This window comes from Puntigrus tetrazona, chromosome 25, assembly GCF_018831695.1.
Source record: "Puntigrus tetrazona isolate hp1 chromosome 25, ASM1883169v1, whole genome shotgun sequence".
Taxonomy (NCBI): Eukaryota; Metazoa; Chordata; class Actinopteri; order Cypriniformes; family Cyprinidae; genus Puntigrus; species Puntigrus tetrazona.
The window spans coordinates 10255339-10273194 of NC_056723.1; the positions used below are offsets into that span (position 1 = coordinate 10255339).

General features: G+C 41.4%; 2 protein-coding genes across 2 annotated transcripts; both read right to left on the reverse strand.

Annotated features, from left to right (window-relative positions):
• Positions 1 to 454: 454 nt before the first annotated feature.
• Positions 455 to 11870, reverse strand: brd1b (bromodomain containing 1b). Its single transcript, XM_043227995.1, is given in 14 exon segments — positions 455 to 1700; positions 1702 to 1855; positions 2978 to 3132; positions 3476 to 3585; positions 4937 to 5067; positions 5147 to 5276; positions 5359 to 5832; positions 6106 to 6366; positions 6487 to 6799; positions 7140 to 7268; positions 7479 to 7610; positions 7732 to 7888; positions 7974 to 9338; positions 11529 to 11870. Coding segments are annotated over 13 exon segments (3756 nt in total). The 5' UTR covers positions 9320 to 9338; positions 11529 to 11870; the 3' UTR covers positions 455 to 1436.
• A 1705-nt stretch (positions 11871 to 13575) lies between these two features.
• pim3 (Pim-3 proto-oncogene, serine/threonine kinase) lies at positions 13576 to 17547 on the reverse strand. The gene is made up of 6 exons (XM_043228771.1): positions 17122 to 17547; positions 16764 to 16873; positions 16620 to 16670; positions 16174 to 16537; positions 14948 to 15124; positions 13576 to 14726 (listed from the first exon to the last, which is right to left on the reverse strand). The coding sequence occupies exons 1-6, from the start codon at positions 17207 to 17209 to the stop codon at positions 14557 to 14559; spliced, it is 960 nt and encodes a 319-aa protein (XP_043084706.1). The 5' UTR covers positions 17210 to 17547; the 3' UTR covers positions 13576 to 14556.
• Positions 17548 to 17856: the final 309 nt, after the last annotated feature.

Genomic DNA, 17856 nt, shown 5'->3' on the forward strand with positions numbered 1-17856 from the left:
GAAATGAGTTTCCTTCGTAGGGTGGCTGGGCGCTCCCTTAGAGATAGGGTGAGGAGTTCAGTCACTCGGGAGGAGCTCGGAGTAGACCCGCTGCTCCTCCACATCGAGAGAGGCCAGCTGAGGTGGCTCGGGCATCTGTTCCGGATGCCTCCCGGGCGCCTCCCAAGGGAGGTGTTCGGGCATGTCCCACCGGGAAGAGGCCCCGGGAAGACCTAGGACACGCTGGAGAGACTATGTCTCTCGGCTGGCCTGGGAGCGCCGGTGTCCCCCGAAGAGCTGGAGGAAGTGTCTGGGGAGAGGGAAGTCTGGGCATCCCTGCTTAGACTGTTGCCCCCGCGACCCGCCCCGGATAAGCGGAAGAAAAAGAAGAAGAAGAAGAAGCAGACCTTTTCAAAAAATGAACATAAAATTTAGAAGAGGAAAAAATGGCATCAAAAAGACAAACACAACCATCTGTAATTTTTTTGTGTTTATTTTCAGTGTACTTAAAAAATACTGGATCTCGCCAGCACTCACTATCATTGGCTATAATGTGATCCTCCCAGAGAAAAGAAACAAGAGTACCGGTCAATACAAGACATTCATACAAAAAGTGTTTTTAACCCAGAATGCTACCCAGAATCCATACTGGAGAGAGACACAGTTAAACAGTCACAACAGATGGCTATGATTAAAACACCCACACACAAAGCAAAAATAGGCAAACACAGCTTCCACCAAAATATGCCTACTCTGAATATAAAGTTTTGCATACTTTTCTTTGTCCTAATACAACACATTTGTACAGGCACATCTTTATTCAGACCTACAATACAGTTCCCGAGAGCACAGTAAAAATAAAAAATAAAAATAAAAAGCAACTTGGGGAATTTTTTTTTCTTCATACTATCTGCCTGAAACATTCACACAAACCAATATGAAAAAAAGAGATAAACATTCCAAAATAAAGAAGAAAAACTGGGCAGCAAAATTTTTGGTTTTGCATGAGTGATGCACTTCTGGCTTTCATCGCTACTGTTGTTTCCTCTTCTCCGATTTTTTTTTTTTTAACCCACTCTAAAGTATTACATGTATATAATTTCTTAGCTTTATATAAATATTTACAAACATCACTTAGTTGTGTCCCATAAGAATATTTTTATATAAAAAAGTAGATAACATGTTAATGCCAAGGAGGAGAAGCTTGCATTGACATTACAATAACTTAACCGTTAAAAAACAGAAGAAAACAACAAAAGTTTGATACAGTAAGTGCGACAGCCCCTTCCAAAAGTCTCTAGCATGGAAAAATCAAGGCTTTGCACGTGATGTAGCACCAGATGGGTTCGCACCTCAGTGCGGTTGAGAAATTACCTTGGAGTAGAAATCTTCCAGGAGGTCGTATGCGGTACAAACCAAAAAAATAATAAATTAGTGTTGGATAATTTAGGATGATGTTATATACAGCCAGAGTTAAACACGAGGCGTTTCGTGGATGGTGATGGAAGTGTAAAGGAAAGTAGATGGCAGTGTGTGAGTTCACAGCAGTCTTGCAGCACATTACAGGAGAGTGAAGGCGCTCTCACATTCGTCCGTTGAGAAGCTCGCCGGCTCCTAACAGAATTGGGAAGGAAGGGCCAGTCTGATTCGGGAGCGTAGCGTCGGGTAAACGTGGGGCTTGATGAAACCCTCCAACATGGACCTCCGTTAATCTCCAGCGCCTAAGTCCTGGACAAGGCTCAAGTGGTTCATGGCACGGTTGAAGGCGCTTTGCACAGCTTTACGGATGCCTGACGTTCTGCCTTCCAACATTTTGCTTCGGTCTAAGGTCTTGTCGATGCCGAACGGTACCATCTTGGATTTAGGAAGCCATTGCCTGATGGAGATTCAAGTGTACGCAGTTATCGTAAAATGCTATTAGAAGCAGAAGATTTTTTTAAGCTCTGTTTTTAACCACTAGAATATAAAACGGATTTGAATACACACAAAAAAATGATAGTCTTGTTTTACCAGTGCAAACGTCTAAAGATTCTTAACTCAATACAGAATTACTTGAGAAGCAAAATGACAAATTGATCAAAATGATATTTAACACCTACCAGTAGACTTAATTTAACTGACATTTAATTCTAATTTCAATGGAAACCAAGTTTTCATTTCAATGTTTTAAACAAACTCACTTCATTTGGTTTTGTTTTTCAGAAAACAAAAGACTTAATTTTACACAAATGTAGCTTGATTTAAGGATGGTTTGCTATTTCTATTGAAGATACAAATTCGACGATAAATTTAACAATGCATGCAACATTTAATGCTGTAACTGACAATTTAAGACCTTCTCTAATGTAAGATGTTTTAATGATTTCATTTGCTAAAAAAAAAAAAGAACCATTAAAGATTGCGGAAACCCTGTTAATATATTACATTTGTAAAATATTTATGCTAATATAGCTTTCTTTTTAAAATGAATTATTCTTACATATTTTTAAACTTACTCTGTCATTGTACTGAGGCCACAACCAAAGAATCAGATCAATAATTATAATTCAATATTCAACATTATAGTTAATTAAACAAATAAATAACCAATATAAAGAGAGGTTGTTTCATTTACTACAAAATAAACATGCTATACACAGTTTGCGTTAAATAAAAAAAAAAGTAAACAAATGTGAAAAAAAAAATATATATGATATAATTAATCCACTAAAACTATTTAAAATACGGTAATAATATGTCTATACTACTTTTTAAAAGGTAAGTTAAAGGAGAAAATATATATCACATTGCCAGAAATATTAATTTCAAATGTTAAAATAATATTTAATTACATAATTAAAACATGCTTAAATATTTTTATTTATTTTTTAAATATTTTAAACAAGTTTAAATACCTTAAAAAAATTTAGCAAAAAACGCCACAAGACCACTGATGTCAGGCACATGAACACATTTTGTCGTAGTTGTGAAAAGTATCTCTGAATGCAAGACTTCTCACCAGTTGCGTTTGCTGTCGAAGAAGCGGACGAGGAAGAGTTTCTCCTTGGACCTGAACTGCATCAGCTCTCCGACCCTGAGCACGTCCCGTGGAGGGGTGGGAATGTACTCGTCGTTGAGATGGCAACCCGCCCGAGACATCTGAGGATCTATGATCTACATGTGGGCAGAGAGGCCATCAACACAACAGTACTCTTCCAACGCGGATCTCGAAAGACCTGGTAACCTGGTAACTCAGAGTGTGCCTGTGACTGCTAATGTGTAAACTGTTGGAAATGGGAATGGTTGCCACAAAACACAGGAACGCACGCACACTTACGTTCACGCTCGTTCACGCACACACAAACAAAACAAATGTATGCACAAACACATCCTGGTTGTATCACCTGGCAATAATGTTATGGTTGATTGTTGGCCACTGAGGAGGCTGATGCATGAAATAATGAAGAGGAAGAGAAGGAGAACCAGTCTCTGACGGCATGCACACATGCACACTCACCAAGGCAGGATAGGAAGGATATCCACTAAGTTTGGCCCAAACTAGTTTAAGGGGCTCCAGATTTAGTGGTGTAGTGTTAGCAGGCATCCAAATATTGCTGCTGTCAATCTCTATGAAAGTAGGAATAATGGAAAGTTATGAGGGGTTCACCGTAAAAAATGGTGCAGAACACCTCAAGAGCCACGGCAGTATTTAGCCAATTAGAAATCGGCAGCAGTGGGTCATTTCTTTAACGGAAGCATGCCGAGCCATTCACCAGACACTATTATGCCTCTAATTCTATTTTCAAAGACAAATTAATTGTGTTATTTCAGTTAAAACAGAATTAAGAAAACGTGCTGAAAATAGTTCTGATTTGGTCTGGAAAGGTCAAACATGTCATGTGACTATCGAGCCCCACTCAGACTCTGACATGCTTGCGAGTCAGAATGCAGAAGTAAGCTTCGTATTTCTGGGAAAGCGCGTGGCAGGCCAAAAGATTTCACTCAGCATATTAATGGTAAGCAACCAAGGAAATCGATCAGAAAGTACAGTTTGGGATGAATTTACTTTTAAAGAGTTAGTTCATCCACAAAAAAAAAAAAAAAAAAAAATCTAATTTTATCATCATTTACTCACCCTCACCACCACTTATTTTATTAAAAGGCTACACTGATTCTTCCTGCTTTTTTCTAAGAACAGGAAGTGTCAAGCTCCAAAAAGGCATAAAATCATCCACACAAGGTTTCTTCTGAATTTACACAATAGATTTGGGTAAAGAACTTATTGTCCAAATCTATGTAGATTAAAATAATAAATACAGATATAGCAAAAAAAACAACAACAACACATACATATATATCAGTAGCTAGTAAAAAAATCACTTTCAGCTGATGAGCAATAAAAACACTGACAACCAATCAGAATCCATCTGACTTTATAGAGCTCAACCATTTAAAGTGGCAGACAAGACAAAACAAAAAAAAAACTGGTGCACACTTTGAATACAATGTTACTGGGCAATGTCTTGGATGCTAATCTGACTTTATAGCTTGTATCACTATAAAGTTGAACTAAATTAATATTTCACGAGGTAAAAAACTATTTGGAAACAAAATGAGGCTGAATAAATGATGACCATTTTTATTTTCAGATGAACTGTCCCTTTAAGTGCTATGTTAAAGAGCAAACATAAGCAGCAACTACCCAGAAGGACAGGATAAGCCGTGATGATTATTAAAACATGAGGGTTTCACACATGCAGACACTAAGGCAGTACGCAGCGGTCTTTGTGTTAGACAAAGCCATGAAGAGCAGGTCAGTGGCAAAGCAAGCAGAAAGAAGAACAGCGAGCTTCCACAGAGCTGACGGGACACCAATGCAGCTGCCAGAATGGGTCCGACCCGTTTCTCTGAACTGGAGGATGGGGCTGGTGTAAAATCCCACAAACCCGTTCACGGCTGCAAAAAGCTAGACACTCACCTGCTGCCAGCTTGCTGGCTTTGGAAATGTTCCCTGGTTCCACGCAGTTGACCAATTCTTTTTTATCGTCCGTCGTGTTTCGTCTCGTCATCGCCAGCTTCCCTTTCCCGCTCTTTGCGTGACTGACATCACTGAAAGACAGGGATTTCATTTAATCAGGCCATGGATATACTGTGCGGTAAATGTTTATTCAGTGTACTCTTTTTCCACCTCGTGTTTTCCTGTATGCTCCCGCTTCCGCTGGAGGAAATGCTGGACTCTGAAGCACAGCGGCGACGAGGCTCTGATGGCCGATTCACAGTTAGCCCTTTCTTTGACTCAGAAAAGCCATTGGACAAGCCTGCAAGTACAAAACAATGTCTACAACATGCCCAGGGAGTCAAGGAAACTGTTTGAGGAAATCAAAAGAGAAAGCTGTTTACCAGTATCCAAGCGTTTAATTGGACACTCATCCTCGTCTCCCTGACTGTCTCCACTAGCACTGCGTGTCCTCTTCCTGCGCTGGAGCAGGGTTTCGAGGCGAGGGATGACCACTGACAGGAACGTCTTAGTGCCCAGCTGAGGGCAGTCAATTGAGGATTCACTCGTGTTCGACGGCTTCTGCGGACTCTTTGACTTTCGAAACAGCACAGCAGTTCGCCGGTTGACCATATTCGCTGGTTCGGTAAGAGTGGAGGTAGCGACCATAACGTTGTTTTCAGAGGGCATAACGTCAGAGGAGAGACCATTTAGAAGTGAGGTAGAGAATGTCTCCCCGTCAAATTTGACCTTTTTCGGGCACTTTTCAGGGCTGGGCTCTATGGGTTTCAGTGTTGGAGGTTCACAGGGACTGTCTGAGCTTTTCAGGAGTGGCACGGAGTCTGAAGGCTCAAGTTTTGGAGGTAATGACTTGTCACCTGTAATGAGAGATTTAATACAATTAAATCTCTCAAAATTACAAAATATTTAATACAAACCCATTTTGATGAGTAAATAAAGAAATCAAAGTTATTATCCTATTAATATAAATGCCATATATATATAATAATAATAATAATAATAATAATAATAAGAGGTCTCAAATTTATTTTCGATCTCATCATTTATATTGCTAAAATTGTTTGTTAAATTAAGTAGTTTCAGTTATTGTCAGCCAACAAAAAATCCCAATGTGATTCAAGAGAATGCACCTTCTTCCTCAGTGGCTTGTGGGAGAATAAGAGGTGTTTTTTCCTCTTCCTTGGGATTATTCTGCTCCAATGAAGGGGGCTCTGTTTTGTGACCCATTTCCATTCGCACATCACTAATGGTTTTTTTGAGCAGCTTGAGCCGTTTGCTCCGGGAAGGGCATGACTTCATGGCAGTGGTTAAATCCAGCATCTCCAACAGCTTACTCAATTGTTCCTCCTTAGACATGTGCTCACGATTGGCTGGGTTTAACAGTCGGTCAACTGGAACAAAGGCAGAATAAAATCCATGATGGTTCACCAAAAAAAACAAACAAATCGGTGATTTGCAATTTTGAGTAGTCTAAAACCTGAAAGATAGGAGAAAGTAACATTTGTCCTTACCTTCATCCCAGGTCAATGCTGAAGGTTGCTCTATCTTAGGAGGCTCAGAGAGGTGCATTCCACTGGCGAAGTCAAAGCCTATCCGTTCGGTGTCCCGCCGAGTCTTCCTGAGGATTGCTCCACCGTGATCTCGCAGACGCACAGCAGCGCGGTAGAAAAAGGTGTCCTTGGCGTTGTACTTCATGCAGTTGTTGATAATGAGGTTGAAGTCATCCTCAAACTCATCCAGGTTTGTATACCCATGGGTGTCGATGCGCTTTCTCATTGTGGAGAAGTCCATAGGGCGTTTGATGTGGTCTAGATAATCAGGAACCTGTACATAAGAGAGAAAATCAAGCATGGAATAAAACTAGGAATTACATTTGCTTTTTTAAACACTGATGCCAAAAACAAATGATGGCAATGTTGCGGCAAACACCTTTATATTAACACCTAAAATATAACGGCAGCTTAATATATTTATGTATAGAAACCCATTTATTTATATAATAAAAAAAACAAGCATTTCAAAAACAAATAACTGGCTTTTATATTAATATTGCACTAAAGCTAAAATCAATCACTAAAATATGAGTTATTATAAAACTCTTCGTATATTTAAAATTGTAATCAATTTTGATGAAGGCAGCATGATTAATGTGAGACAGACGTACCTCTGAGACGCTGACAGGCTGGGCAAAGATTTTAGCCTGGTCTTTCTCCTGCAGCTGATCCAGCACTGCTCGCAGCAGGACAGGGAAAGGAGTGAGCTGCATCTCCAAAACTGACTGCTGCATCCTCATCTGCATGTGGGGAAGGATTACATTAACCGTAGCAAAATACACTTATACACTTCATGTAGCTGCAGACATTGGGAATAACAAAAGCACCGGAACTGTGATACCAAGTTGACAGTAAGTTACACAAAAAAAAGTTTAAACATTTATTTCTTTCTTTATTTCTTTTATTATTTTCTTTCACCTGACCTCACACCATGAGGATGACTACTGTACCTCCTCTCTCTTTAGCTTCTCCCTCTTGCGGATGAGCTCCAGCAGCAAGCGAGCGCGCTCCAGGTCATGCCGTAAACGATGCCAGTCCTTTAACTGCTCTGTCAGAGCTTGACGGTCCTCAACGAAAGGTGCCTGTCATTCAAAGACACAAATTCTCGCTCAGCATTCTTTTGCATATGACTAAAGCTGTCAGTCACTGTGGTCCAAAAAAAAAGTCTCACCTGTTCTATAAAGCTTTTAGTCATTACATTACCTGTTCTGGTTCTTTTTGCGTCTGTATAGCAGTCTGCAGGCGCCTTATTAGTGGGACACCATTCCTCGACTGCCTCTTGAGCATCCAGTAACTCAGAACCCGTTCCACGAAAACCTTTTTCTTCTGGACAGAAACTTGATTGAGGATTGTGTTGAAACTGTACAGACAGAAGGAATCACAGAGTGTTAAAACCATTAAAAACAAGGATTCAGAAGATCTTTGCAGGAAACCGTTTTACCTACCTTTTAGGTGTGATACTAGGCCCAGAAACCGTCGGAACCACTGCGACAGGCTCCGATTCAGGCTTCTTGTTCTTCTTCTTCTGGCATCCCTTTGCTCTTTCCCTGTGAGCAGCCTTCTGACATAAACCGTTCTTGGGTTTGGAGTCCTCGTATATAGTGAGAGGCCTCCTCACACAACCATTAGGTGTATGAGAGCAACAGTACGCCGTTTTCTTCACTGAGAACGTAGTAGCTCCTGATTCGGTGACCTCTTTGATGGGCTCCATCTTCATGTAGAGGCCGGCTTTCTGAGCGCAGCTCACGTGGAAAGCCGTGTAACAGTTAGCCTTGCTGCACTGAATGCAAGCACCCACTCCTTTCTTCTTGCACAGGTAACAGGTGAGTTTCCAGCGAGCTGGAGGAATGTTTGCCACACCGTCGATGGGTTCGATGAAAACCGTATTGGTAAAACCAACTTCGGGCACCCAGATGGCGCAGACCACATGCCCCCAGCGATCGTCGTCCGTTCTCTTAAGCGCACCACCTTTATTCGGACAGAATATGCACTCGGCGAGCTGGGACGGAGAATTTAAGCAATGGCGGCAAAGCCAGCGGCCCTCTGGGATGTGCGGGACTCCGTAACACTCCTGATGCACGGCAAGATTGCACATGTCGCAGAACAAAATCGCGTTACTGTTCTGGCACTCACCGTCCATGCAGATGCAGCACACGGCGTCCTCGTCGATAAGCGACTGAGGGTCTCCTTGGCCCTGGCTCTCAAAGAAAGACTCCTTCTCAAAGCGGTCCATGAGGAACTCAAAGACGTTCTGAGAGACCTGGCTGTAGCCATCTGTCTTTCTCTTCTCATTGATCAGCTCAAGCCATGCATAGTCTTCCTCATCCATGTCGTATTCCACCTCCTCGTCCAGCTCGTCCAGCGTCTTCTCCACATAGGTGTAATACGCTGAAGGCCTTCGAGGCACTGCCGGGAGGTTGTACTCAACTGTTCGGATCTTTGGCTCCGGTAGCCTGCCCTGAGCTGGCGAACCCTGCACAGTCGTCAATGCGGCGCTCTTCTTCTGCTGGTTGTTTTTGAGCCGCACCGAGCGCACGAGGACCTGCTGTGGCTTCTCAGTGTTCTCCTTGTTGCTGGTGCACTCACTGATCTCCTGAGCTAAAGGGTCGTCGCTGTCGATGACATCCAGTTTGTCGTAAATGCTGAGCCTGTGCACACGGCCGTCAATTTCCAGCTCAACCATACGCTGTGCCTCGGCATACGTCAAGGTCTCTCGGTTACGTGAAGGTTTGATAGGCGAGGGAGGCCTCTGCGGGGTGGCGACACGATTATGTCGAACCTTCTTCCTCATTTTGAATGCCACAGAGGAACTGAAGTAAAAGCAATGCACACGTCAACTTTCAAAACCACAGTCAAAGCCATTATCTGCATGTGTTTTCAGTTTATGTTAATGTAAAAATATTGCATGCCGTTGCAATTGTATAAACATCATTCAGTGTAAACTGGGATAATAAAAATTTAAAACAGAATTACTATTTTAAGGGAATAATTGACAATTACAAATTTTGTTATAATCATGCAGCCCTAACTGATGCTATACAGCAAATTAAGCAACTGCAGCACAAACTATAGCATCAAACCATAAGATATAATGCCTTATTTCTTTTAAGCACTTGCTGCAGATATGTGGTCAGTTGCTTTAAATGCGGCAGCTTAATAATGTTTCTGACTGGCTGTCAACATATGTATTGCTCATCAGCTGGAAAAAAATTTCTGTTTTTGTTAAGGTATAGTAATAAGGTATAAGCCAATAATAACAATCAAGTTTTAATAATGCTTTTAATTCTTTGAGATTAGTGAAATCCACAACCACAACTATACAGAAAGAACTATCATTGCAAATCGTTTCAGAACTATATTTCCAGAACAAAGTAGCTGATGAACAATAAAAAAGCCTATCAGAATCAACTTTTTTTTACTGATATAACCCGATACATGACAGCATTTTTCAAAACAGATTACAGAATTAAACAAATACTGCAAATCATACCAGACCACATAAAGTGGCTGTAGGTAACAAAAGGAATGCATCTTTACAACTTTAAAGAGCTGGAGCATTTAAACCAGTAGAGGACAAATCTGCAGCATGTTTATAACAAAAAATAAGGTAATTGAGTGGTTGCTAATATACCTATTGTTCGGGGTGGTTAAAGGGTCTTAAGCAGGTGATGCAATTGACTCTTCGACAGGAGTTTAATTGACAGATGACCAATCATAGCACTAAAACTGACGTTTTTGTCCGACAAACAAAAAAGAGCGCATGTTCGTTTTTTGATGGTGTGTATTGATATCTTTTCACAGCTGAAACAAGTTACCTTCTGATGTTCATTCATGTTTATTTCATGCTATAACTAGTCTTGTGGCCTAAACACACTGAATAAATGAGAAGTAATGCATTTTGTGTTCATTTGTTTTAATTTGTCTTAGTTTGTTTTTGAAAGTCAGTGCTTGAAATAAAGCCATTTTTAAATGTCCTCGATAACTGCAGTGTTTTAATTAACATATAATTCATTGTAAATCATTTTAAAAACCCTTTTCTAAACATTTTCAGCAAGCTCTTTAATTTAATTTTATCCTCACAGTGTGTCAGTTATGCAGTGATGTACTATGAAATCGCGGGACAAAATAACAATATAAGTAACTCAAGAACAATAAATATCCCTAGTAAAGAATATTTAAATCCTAATTTGACTGGAAATTACAAATGCTGACACTACTTGATGCTTTTGACAATATCCCTATCTATCGTCGATACATAACATTTTATTGGCCGTCAATGTTTTTTTACCTGAAAAAACCTTCTGCACATGATTCCAACGATATCGTTCCTTTTGGTTTTTTATCGTTGCATGCGTGTCATGAATTTCATAAAGAATATTTTTTAAACTTTCTGGTTAATGTCCTTGGTGTGAACCGGCATAGCGCATCCTAACTGGTATCCATAGCAACCTAAACCCAAGTTGGCATGGAAACAGAAAAAAGCGTTTGGGTTCCTATTTTTGACGTTTCGCCATCTGACGTAGGTTTATTTGATTAAAATGTAAAAAAAAATTAAACCAGTAACACAACAATACAGAACGTGCTTGACAATTTCAGTGTCATTGATTTTTTTTATTATTATTAAAACCCAATACCTGACTACTAAAGCTCCACAATCTGACACATTAACCCATTTAACGAAGCAAGTGGCGTTTAACAGATAACAGCCATGGTTTACATCCAGGCTTTTGTTTGTTTGAGGGGGGCAGGGCAGAACAAGGCCAAACACACTGGACTGGAAAGAAAACACACGCAAACTGAGCAGCAAGGACACACACTGGATCCGGCGGCCTGCTGGCGGCCGTGCTAGTGAGCTAATGCTGTTTGGAAAGACCCACCGACATTACTGCAAACATGGCGTCAAACAAAACAAAACACGCGCTGCAAAACGTGAATTCAAACGCCCTTTAAAGCTGCAAAAACATAAATTAACCCCAAGAGACACTGCGGTTCGGTCTTACCTTCGCCGTCGACGTTCAAAGAAGCTTTAAAGGCAGTACGGCCGAGCTAAAAGCAGCAGCGCTGTGGCCTACTGAACGGCAGTAGGTTTAATCCGTGCACGAGCCGCGCTACCGTCCACCAGCCGCTTCTCCGCTGTACTCCGAGGGTAATAAGAGGTATCCGTAACGGTCTGCCGGATCCAAAAACAAGCATTTAAAAGCCGGAGTCACACGCTCAGGATAACAGCAGCTCGACCATACTAACGCGCCTGTTTTTGCTCGTTACTGGGCTGGCCGTATGGGCACTATGCTAGCAGGCTAGCTTGCCTCTCTTCCCCCCACAACAATGCGGCTGCAGCTCTCCATCGCCTTACGCGTTGCGTCATCACGCACGGCGCCATACGCGCAACGTCACTACGTTCCGCGGCAAAAACAAGGAAGTAGGCTCCAGGCAGCCCTCAGTAGCTTGTTTTTAGCCAAGATGCTTAATGGGTGCTCTGTGTATTGTGTAATCTAGTTGTGTGAAATTGTCCAGTTATTTGTTTTACCCACAGATTATGAACATTAGTATTATTAGGAAGTACAAAAAACACACGTATACTCTATGGTGCAGACTTTTAAGGGCTGTACCGAAAGAGCTCCACGCGGCTTTGTGTTTGGGAACCTGTAGTGCTCAAGTCTTAGTTTATAATTATTTTCCAAACAAGATGTCCTTTGAAAGTAATACACTTTTTTATTTTAATAACAGTTATTAAAAAAGATACATAATCGTTAATAATATATTTATTCATGTTTTCGGGGTGTTTTTCTTAAAATAATATACTTATCTGAAATATAGGCTACTATATGTCCCAAAGTAAGTATGTGATTGAATGATTCATTGTCTGTTCTGTCTGTAAATAGCTATTTCTGAATGTTGTCTGAACGTTCAAATTCAAAACATACTAAATGTAAAAAAGAAAACGCTCTTGATATTGTGAACATTTTACATACTAATAAGCAGCAACGTTTAAAAACCTACATCCAACTAAAATCTTTCCAAAAAAAGTTCTATAAACATGGTTTTGTGCTAATATTAATATACAAGGTATTTTTAGGCAAATGTTTTATTAAAGTTACCAGAAGAATGTTGGTTCGTAGCTTTCTGAGAACATTTCATGTTAGCTGGGTGTACCATAATTACAAATCATGGAAAAGTCACCGACCAAAAATATGGGAAATTCTGACTCGCAGTTAGTTAGGCAACTTGATTTATTGAACTATCAGCTGTCAACTCATTATCAAGTTTATGGTTATGATTATGGACTCACATGTTAATGTAAACCCTGGGCTGTAGTAAATAAGTTATCTTGAGCAAACTGCTCCAGTTACAAGTCCCCATATCAGTTCAGCAGGCCATATGGTGAAGAATGAAGAAATAACCTGAACTGATCTTTCCGTAGAGGAAACATTATTGTTTTGGAAATGTATTAATTTTAATTCCACCTTTTGTTACTGTAATGGCCGTGTCAAATGCATTTGTAGCTGGTGTCTTTGAAACCTTAGTAACAGAAGGTAGAACATAATCTCAGGTGACTCTACATCTGAATCATGCATTACATAACAATGAATGATTAAGCCGTATACAGCTCTCCGACAGTAATGCTTTAACGCCAGTGTGTCATCACATTTGCATAGCACATTGACTAATGTGAGTAATGTTAACTACTCAGCAGGATGTTTGGGCAGTTCATGTAAGCGATGAGTCAGATACATTGTATAGCTACTTCATTTTCAAAAAAGATGGGCTGAAGTGAACTGTGGAACTAAGAATTTATTTATAAAAAGGATTTTTTTTCCGTATTTAATGTTCTAAGCTATCAATCATGTTTCTACCCATCAGTCCCGTTTTACTATCTGTAGGGGGCAGCATCCTCACTGGGTATAACAGCACACGAAAGCACAAGGATGTCATTTAAATGCAAAGATACCACAATTTACATATGAAAGAAATTTATTGTGTCCAATATAAAAAAATAAATGTTTCACCAGTTCAAAAAAAAAAAAAAAAATCCACACGGTCACAGTGGAAGGACAAACACATTTTTACTTCCACTTCACATGGAGAGAAAACTGATTCTAAATTTTACACTACATCAGAAAATGGCATCACTAAACATCTCAATCGTATATTTGTATCAGTATTAGATAGCTTTAGCGTGTCTATGATCCTTTAGGTTAAACTAAAGATAAGCCCAAGAACTCTTTACATTTAACAATTTCAATTTACTTTTTGCAGATGGTATAAAATGAATAAATAAATAAATAGCCACTGAATGTGGAATGTTTGTATTGCATGAATAAATAAGATACATGGAAGAAAAAAAAAAAAGTACATAAATACAATACAAATACTTGTATTTAAAAAAAAAGATAAGGAAATATAAGTGAGTCCATGAATATTGCATTGATTGTGCACATCACTCAAGTCTCTGCTAAGCAAAGTCTAAAAAGTGACGACAACAGAGATGAAGTAGTGGAAGACATTCAGAAACCAACAACAGAAGGGAAAACCATTGAAATAGTGAATATGAATGGCAGAGCAGCAGAGAGATACTGTTAAGAGAGTAGTAAGTGTGTACTTCAAGTATTCGACCACTAGAGGGCAAGGGAGACCCACCACATAACTAGATACAGTCTTTGAAGGTTCCCATGAATCCAGGGGAGTTCCCCTAAAATCCATGAAAATCCACCTGGTGTCTGTCGTGACTTGAATCCCATAAAAGCAGCTTTCCAAAAAAGGCACCGAAAACTAAAAAGATAGTCTAAAAAAGGAAAATAATGTCCAAGCTCTATAAGAGCAACCAGTAAGATCAAAGGATCACTAGCATTGCTGCTCATGCAATCCCTACGGGTAACAACTCACCCTTAGCAAGAAAAAAAAAAAAAGACAAAAAAAAACTAAACAAAAAAGACATTATGCAACATAACCCGAAGTCCTGATAACCAACAGACTGGGAACAAGAGCAAAAAGGTCTCAGAGTCCATTCACTCGCCGTCCCCGTATCCGTCAAAGGCTTTCTTTGCCCGATTCTGTGCTGATGGCATGAAGTGTGATGTCGCTGCTTTCTGCTTTCGGGCTTTCCTCCATCCTCATCCACTGATGCTCAAAGATCTGCTCCAAAGTGGGCCGGTCTGAAGGTCTCAGGCAGAGGCACCATTTGATGAGCTGCTGACACACTGATAACAAAAGAAATAGCCAGAAAGGTTAAACCCGTCACCCACAAAAGCAATTAAAAGTGAAAGTCTGGACTGTTTGCATTAAACAATTGGCTTTTCCAAGGTGAAATATTAAAAAGGAATTGTTCAATGGCATTTTTCCTTTCTTTATATGATAATCAAAAGGTCACTGTGTGTCACTTTTAGTCCCTGGTTTGGTGCATCTCTGGTTCAGAACATACCTGGAGAGACTCTTCTTCTGAAAAACAGCCGTCCTCTCAGAATCTCCTCATCATGTTCAAACGGGATGTCTCCGCACACCATGTCGTACAGTAGGACACCGAGGGACCAAATGGTTGCCGAGCGTCCGTGGTACCTGTGGTAACGTATCCACTCAGGAGGACTGTACACTCGCGTGCCTACAAAATAAAACATTGAGTTTTCAATCCAGTGAGAATTAACCTCGGAGACTGACAAAACATCTATTTGCAAGCCAAGAGCACAAAGATAGCACCTTTTCTTTTTGTCTCGAAACCTACTCTGTGATTTTTATTTCTGGCACGACACAACGCTTGTTTCATAATCGCCTTGTTTTGGCGTAAAAAGTGGCGATTTTGATTACACTGCAGCACTGTATAATGAGCCGACTCCAGTCAGCTGACTCTAGCAAGGGGGGCGCCAGCGGTCTGGCGTTCGCGCAAACCCTCCTCCCCGAGAGCCGGAGGAACGGCTCGGCTCGATCCAAAAATACAAGCAAGCTGAAACAGGAGGGCGATCTAAAAGGCAGACTTTCAGGTACAAACAGTCACAAGCTACGGCAACTCCGCATGCTTCCAGCATGAGTCACGTCCCCCAACAAAAGCCCCTTCACTAGGGGTGGTGTGACAGGCCCCCAAAGGCTAGGAGTCGCCTGGATACCAAACAAAAACAGGGATCCGCGATGAATCACGTGGTGCCGCAACTCAGGTTTCACAACAAACAGATGCTACGCAGTAACAGCTGATCCTTTCCACTAACTTATCTCTCAGATTCGACGGATTAAGTTACATTAAATTAGTTTGAATGTGTTGTCAAAACAAATTTATCCTTCAAAACAACGTACAGATCTTCATACCTGTACATTGTTTTGTAGGATATATTTATATAAATATATACACACACACTTCATACCTGAACATTGTTTTGAAGAATAAATTTGTTTAAAAAAAAAACAACTTATGTTATCATTCACTTAAAAATGTAAAAACTTCCAAAGATTCCAAATACAGTTTCCAATGGAATTCCCCAAAACCCCCTGAAGCCAGACCACATAAAGCCATGAAAGCAGTTCTGTGTTACCTCTACTGCTAATTATTGAGTCTTATTTATCTATTTTTTCAAGTCAGAGTCTAAAACTTTAAGCATTCGTTTGACTAGAATCGGCAGGTGCGCCAATGCAGAACAGGACGGGTAAGAGTCAAGGACGCACCATCAAAGTCCGTGTAGACGGTGTCCTTGAGGATGGCCCCGGAGCCGAAGTCAATGAGCTTGAGATCCCCAGTGCGTAAATCCACCAGGAGGTTCTCGTCTTTGATGTCCCGGTGAACCACCCCGCAGCTGTAGCAGTGCCGCACCGCCTCCAAAACCTGCCTGAAGAAGCGCCTGGCGGAGTCCTCGTCCAGCGCGCCTTTCTCCGTGATGAAGTCAAATAAATCCTTCACCATCTCCGGTCGCTCCATTATGATCAGCCAGCCGTCGGCTCTCTCATACCAATCGATGAGCTTAATGACCCCCTGAAACGTGCTCCCGACTTTCTTCAACAAAACGATCTCGAGAGGAACCAGCGAGCCGTTCTGAAACACAAGCACGCGTTTTAGAAACAACCGAGCGTTGTTAATTAGAACGACGCGCGGGTAAAAAGGTTTGTTTACTTACAATCGTACCCCATTCGGTCACCCTCTCCTTCGCGACGTGCTTTATCGCGACCTAGAGACAAAAAGAGAAAACCGCGCACATGAACGTGTGACTGTGGCGCCAAACGCGGCCATGTGCTGCCACCAAAACAAAGCCAGCGCTTACCGGCAACGCGTCTGAGAGCCGAGTACCGGCGTAGACCGTCCCAAACCCGCCGCTTCCCAGCACCGAGCCCACTTGATAGACCTTGTCAAACGGCTCCCTTTCGGTCTTGGCTGTGAAACGGAGAAGGAAAAGCAGTGTGAGTTAGTGCGTTGGTACAAAAAGGCGATTTAAACCCAATGTGTACAATGCACGGTTGGCAACAAAATGGCTCCATACGCAGGTCACGGCTAGGCGCGTGCCGATTAAGCGGCTGCATGCGTCGCGTGTAGAAAACCAGAAGTAAATAACGGAGGAAAGACACGCGATTTAAGGGAAAAATGTTATTAAGGTGATATCGAAGAACGGCGTCTAACGTTACCTGCTTGGAGTTGAATTTTCACCGGCAAGTGGTCGATGTTGGTCGTGTTGCAAATATGAGAAAAAGATCCAAACTTGGACAGTAACATTTTTTGTCGCCTTCTCAAAACGATCCCCAGTCCTTGCGATGCGTAACTGTGCTTCGGACCGGAAAACACCGGCACTCCGTCCTTCGCCGAGAACAGCGGATTCCCTTCGAAAAAAAATGCGTTTGGGAGCGGGACCCCGCGCGAAAATCCCACGAACGATTCCGGTTCCTCGCCTACAAAGGTGCCAGACTCCGGTAATTATTCACAAACGTCCCCGCGCACCCATAGTGAGAACTGCACACGTTTGCGCTTTCGGGTCTGCTCGGTGCGCTCGGTTGATGTGTCTGTGCGAGAGAGAGCGGGGAGACCGTATTAACTCTTAATTCCCGTGTTTGGGCGCTGGGCGCGTTGCACAGATCCCTCCGCGACGGACAGACGCACTACTATCAAATCAAAAACAAGCGCACTTCTCAAGATTCTTCAGCGTTTCGAGAAGAAAAAAAACACGAGGCGATAAAGTGTAGCATTACACCGTGAACGAGCGAGCATTCATCAGCAGTGATAAATATTGCTTTGGTGAATAGTGCGAGACGCCCATGGATACCTCGTCTGAGAGATTTGCGATTAGGCTATATAACAAGACCAACCACGTTGCACAGTTTATATAATTGCGCTGTGACTAATTGGAGTGATATTGCTGGGTTGTG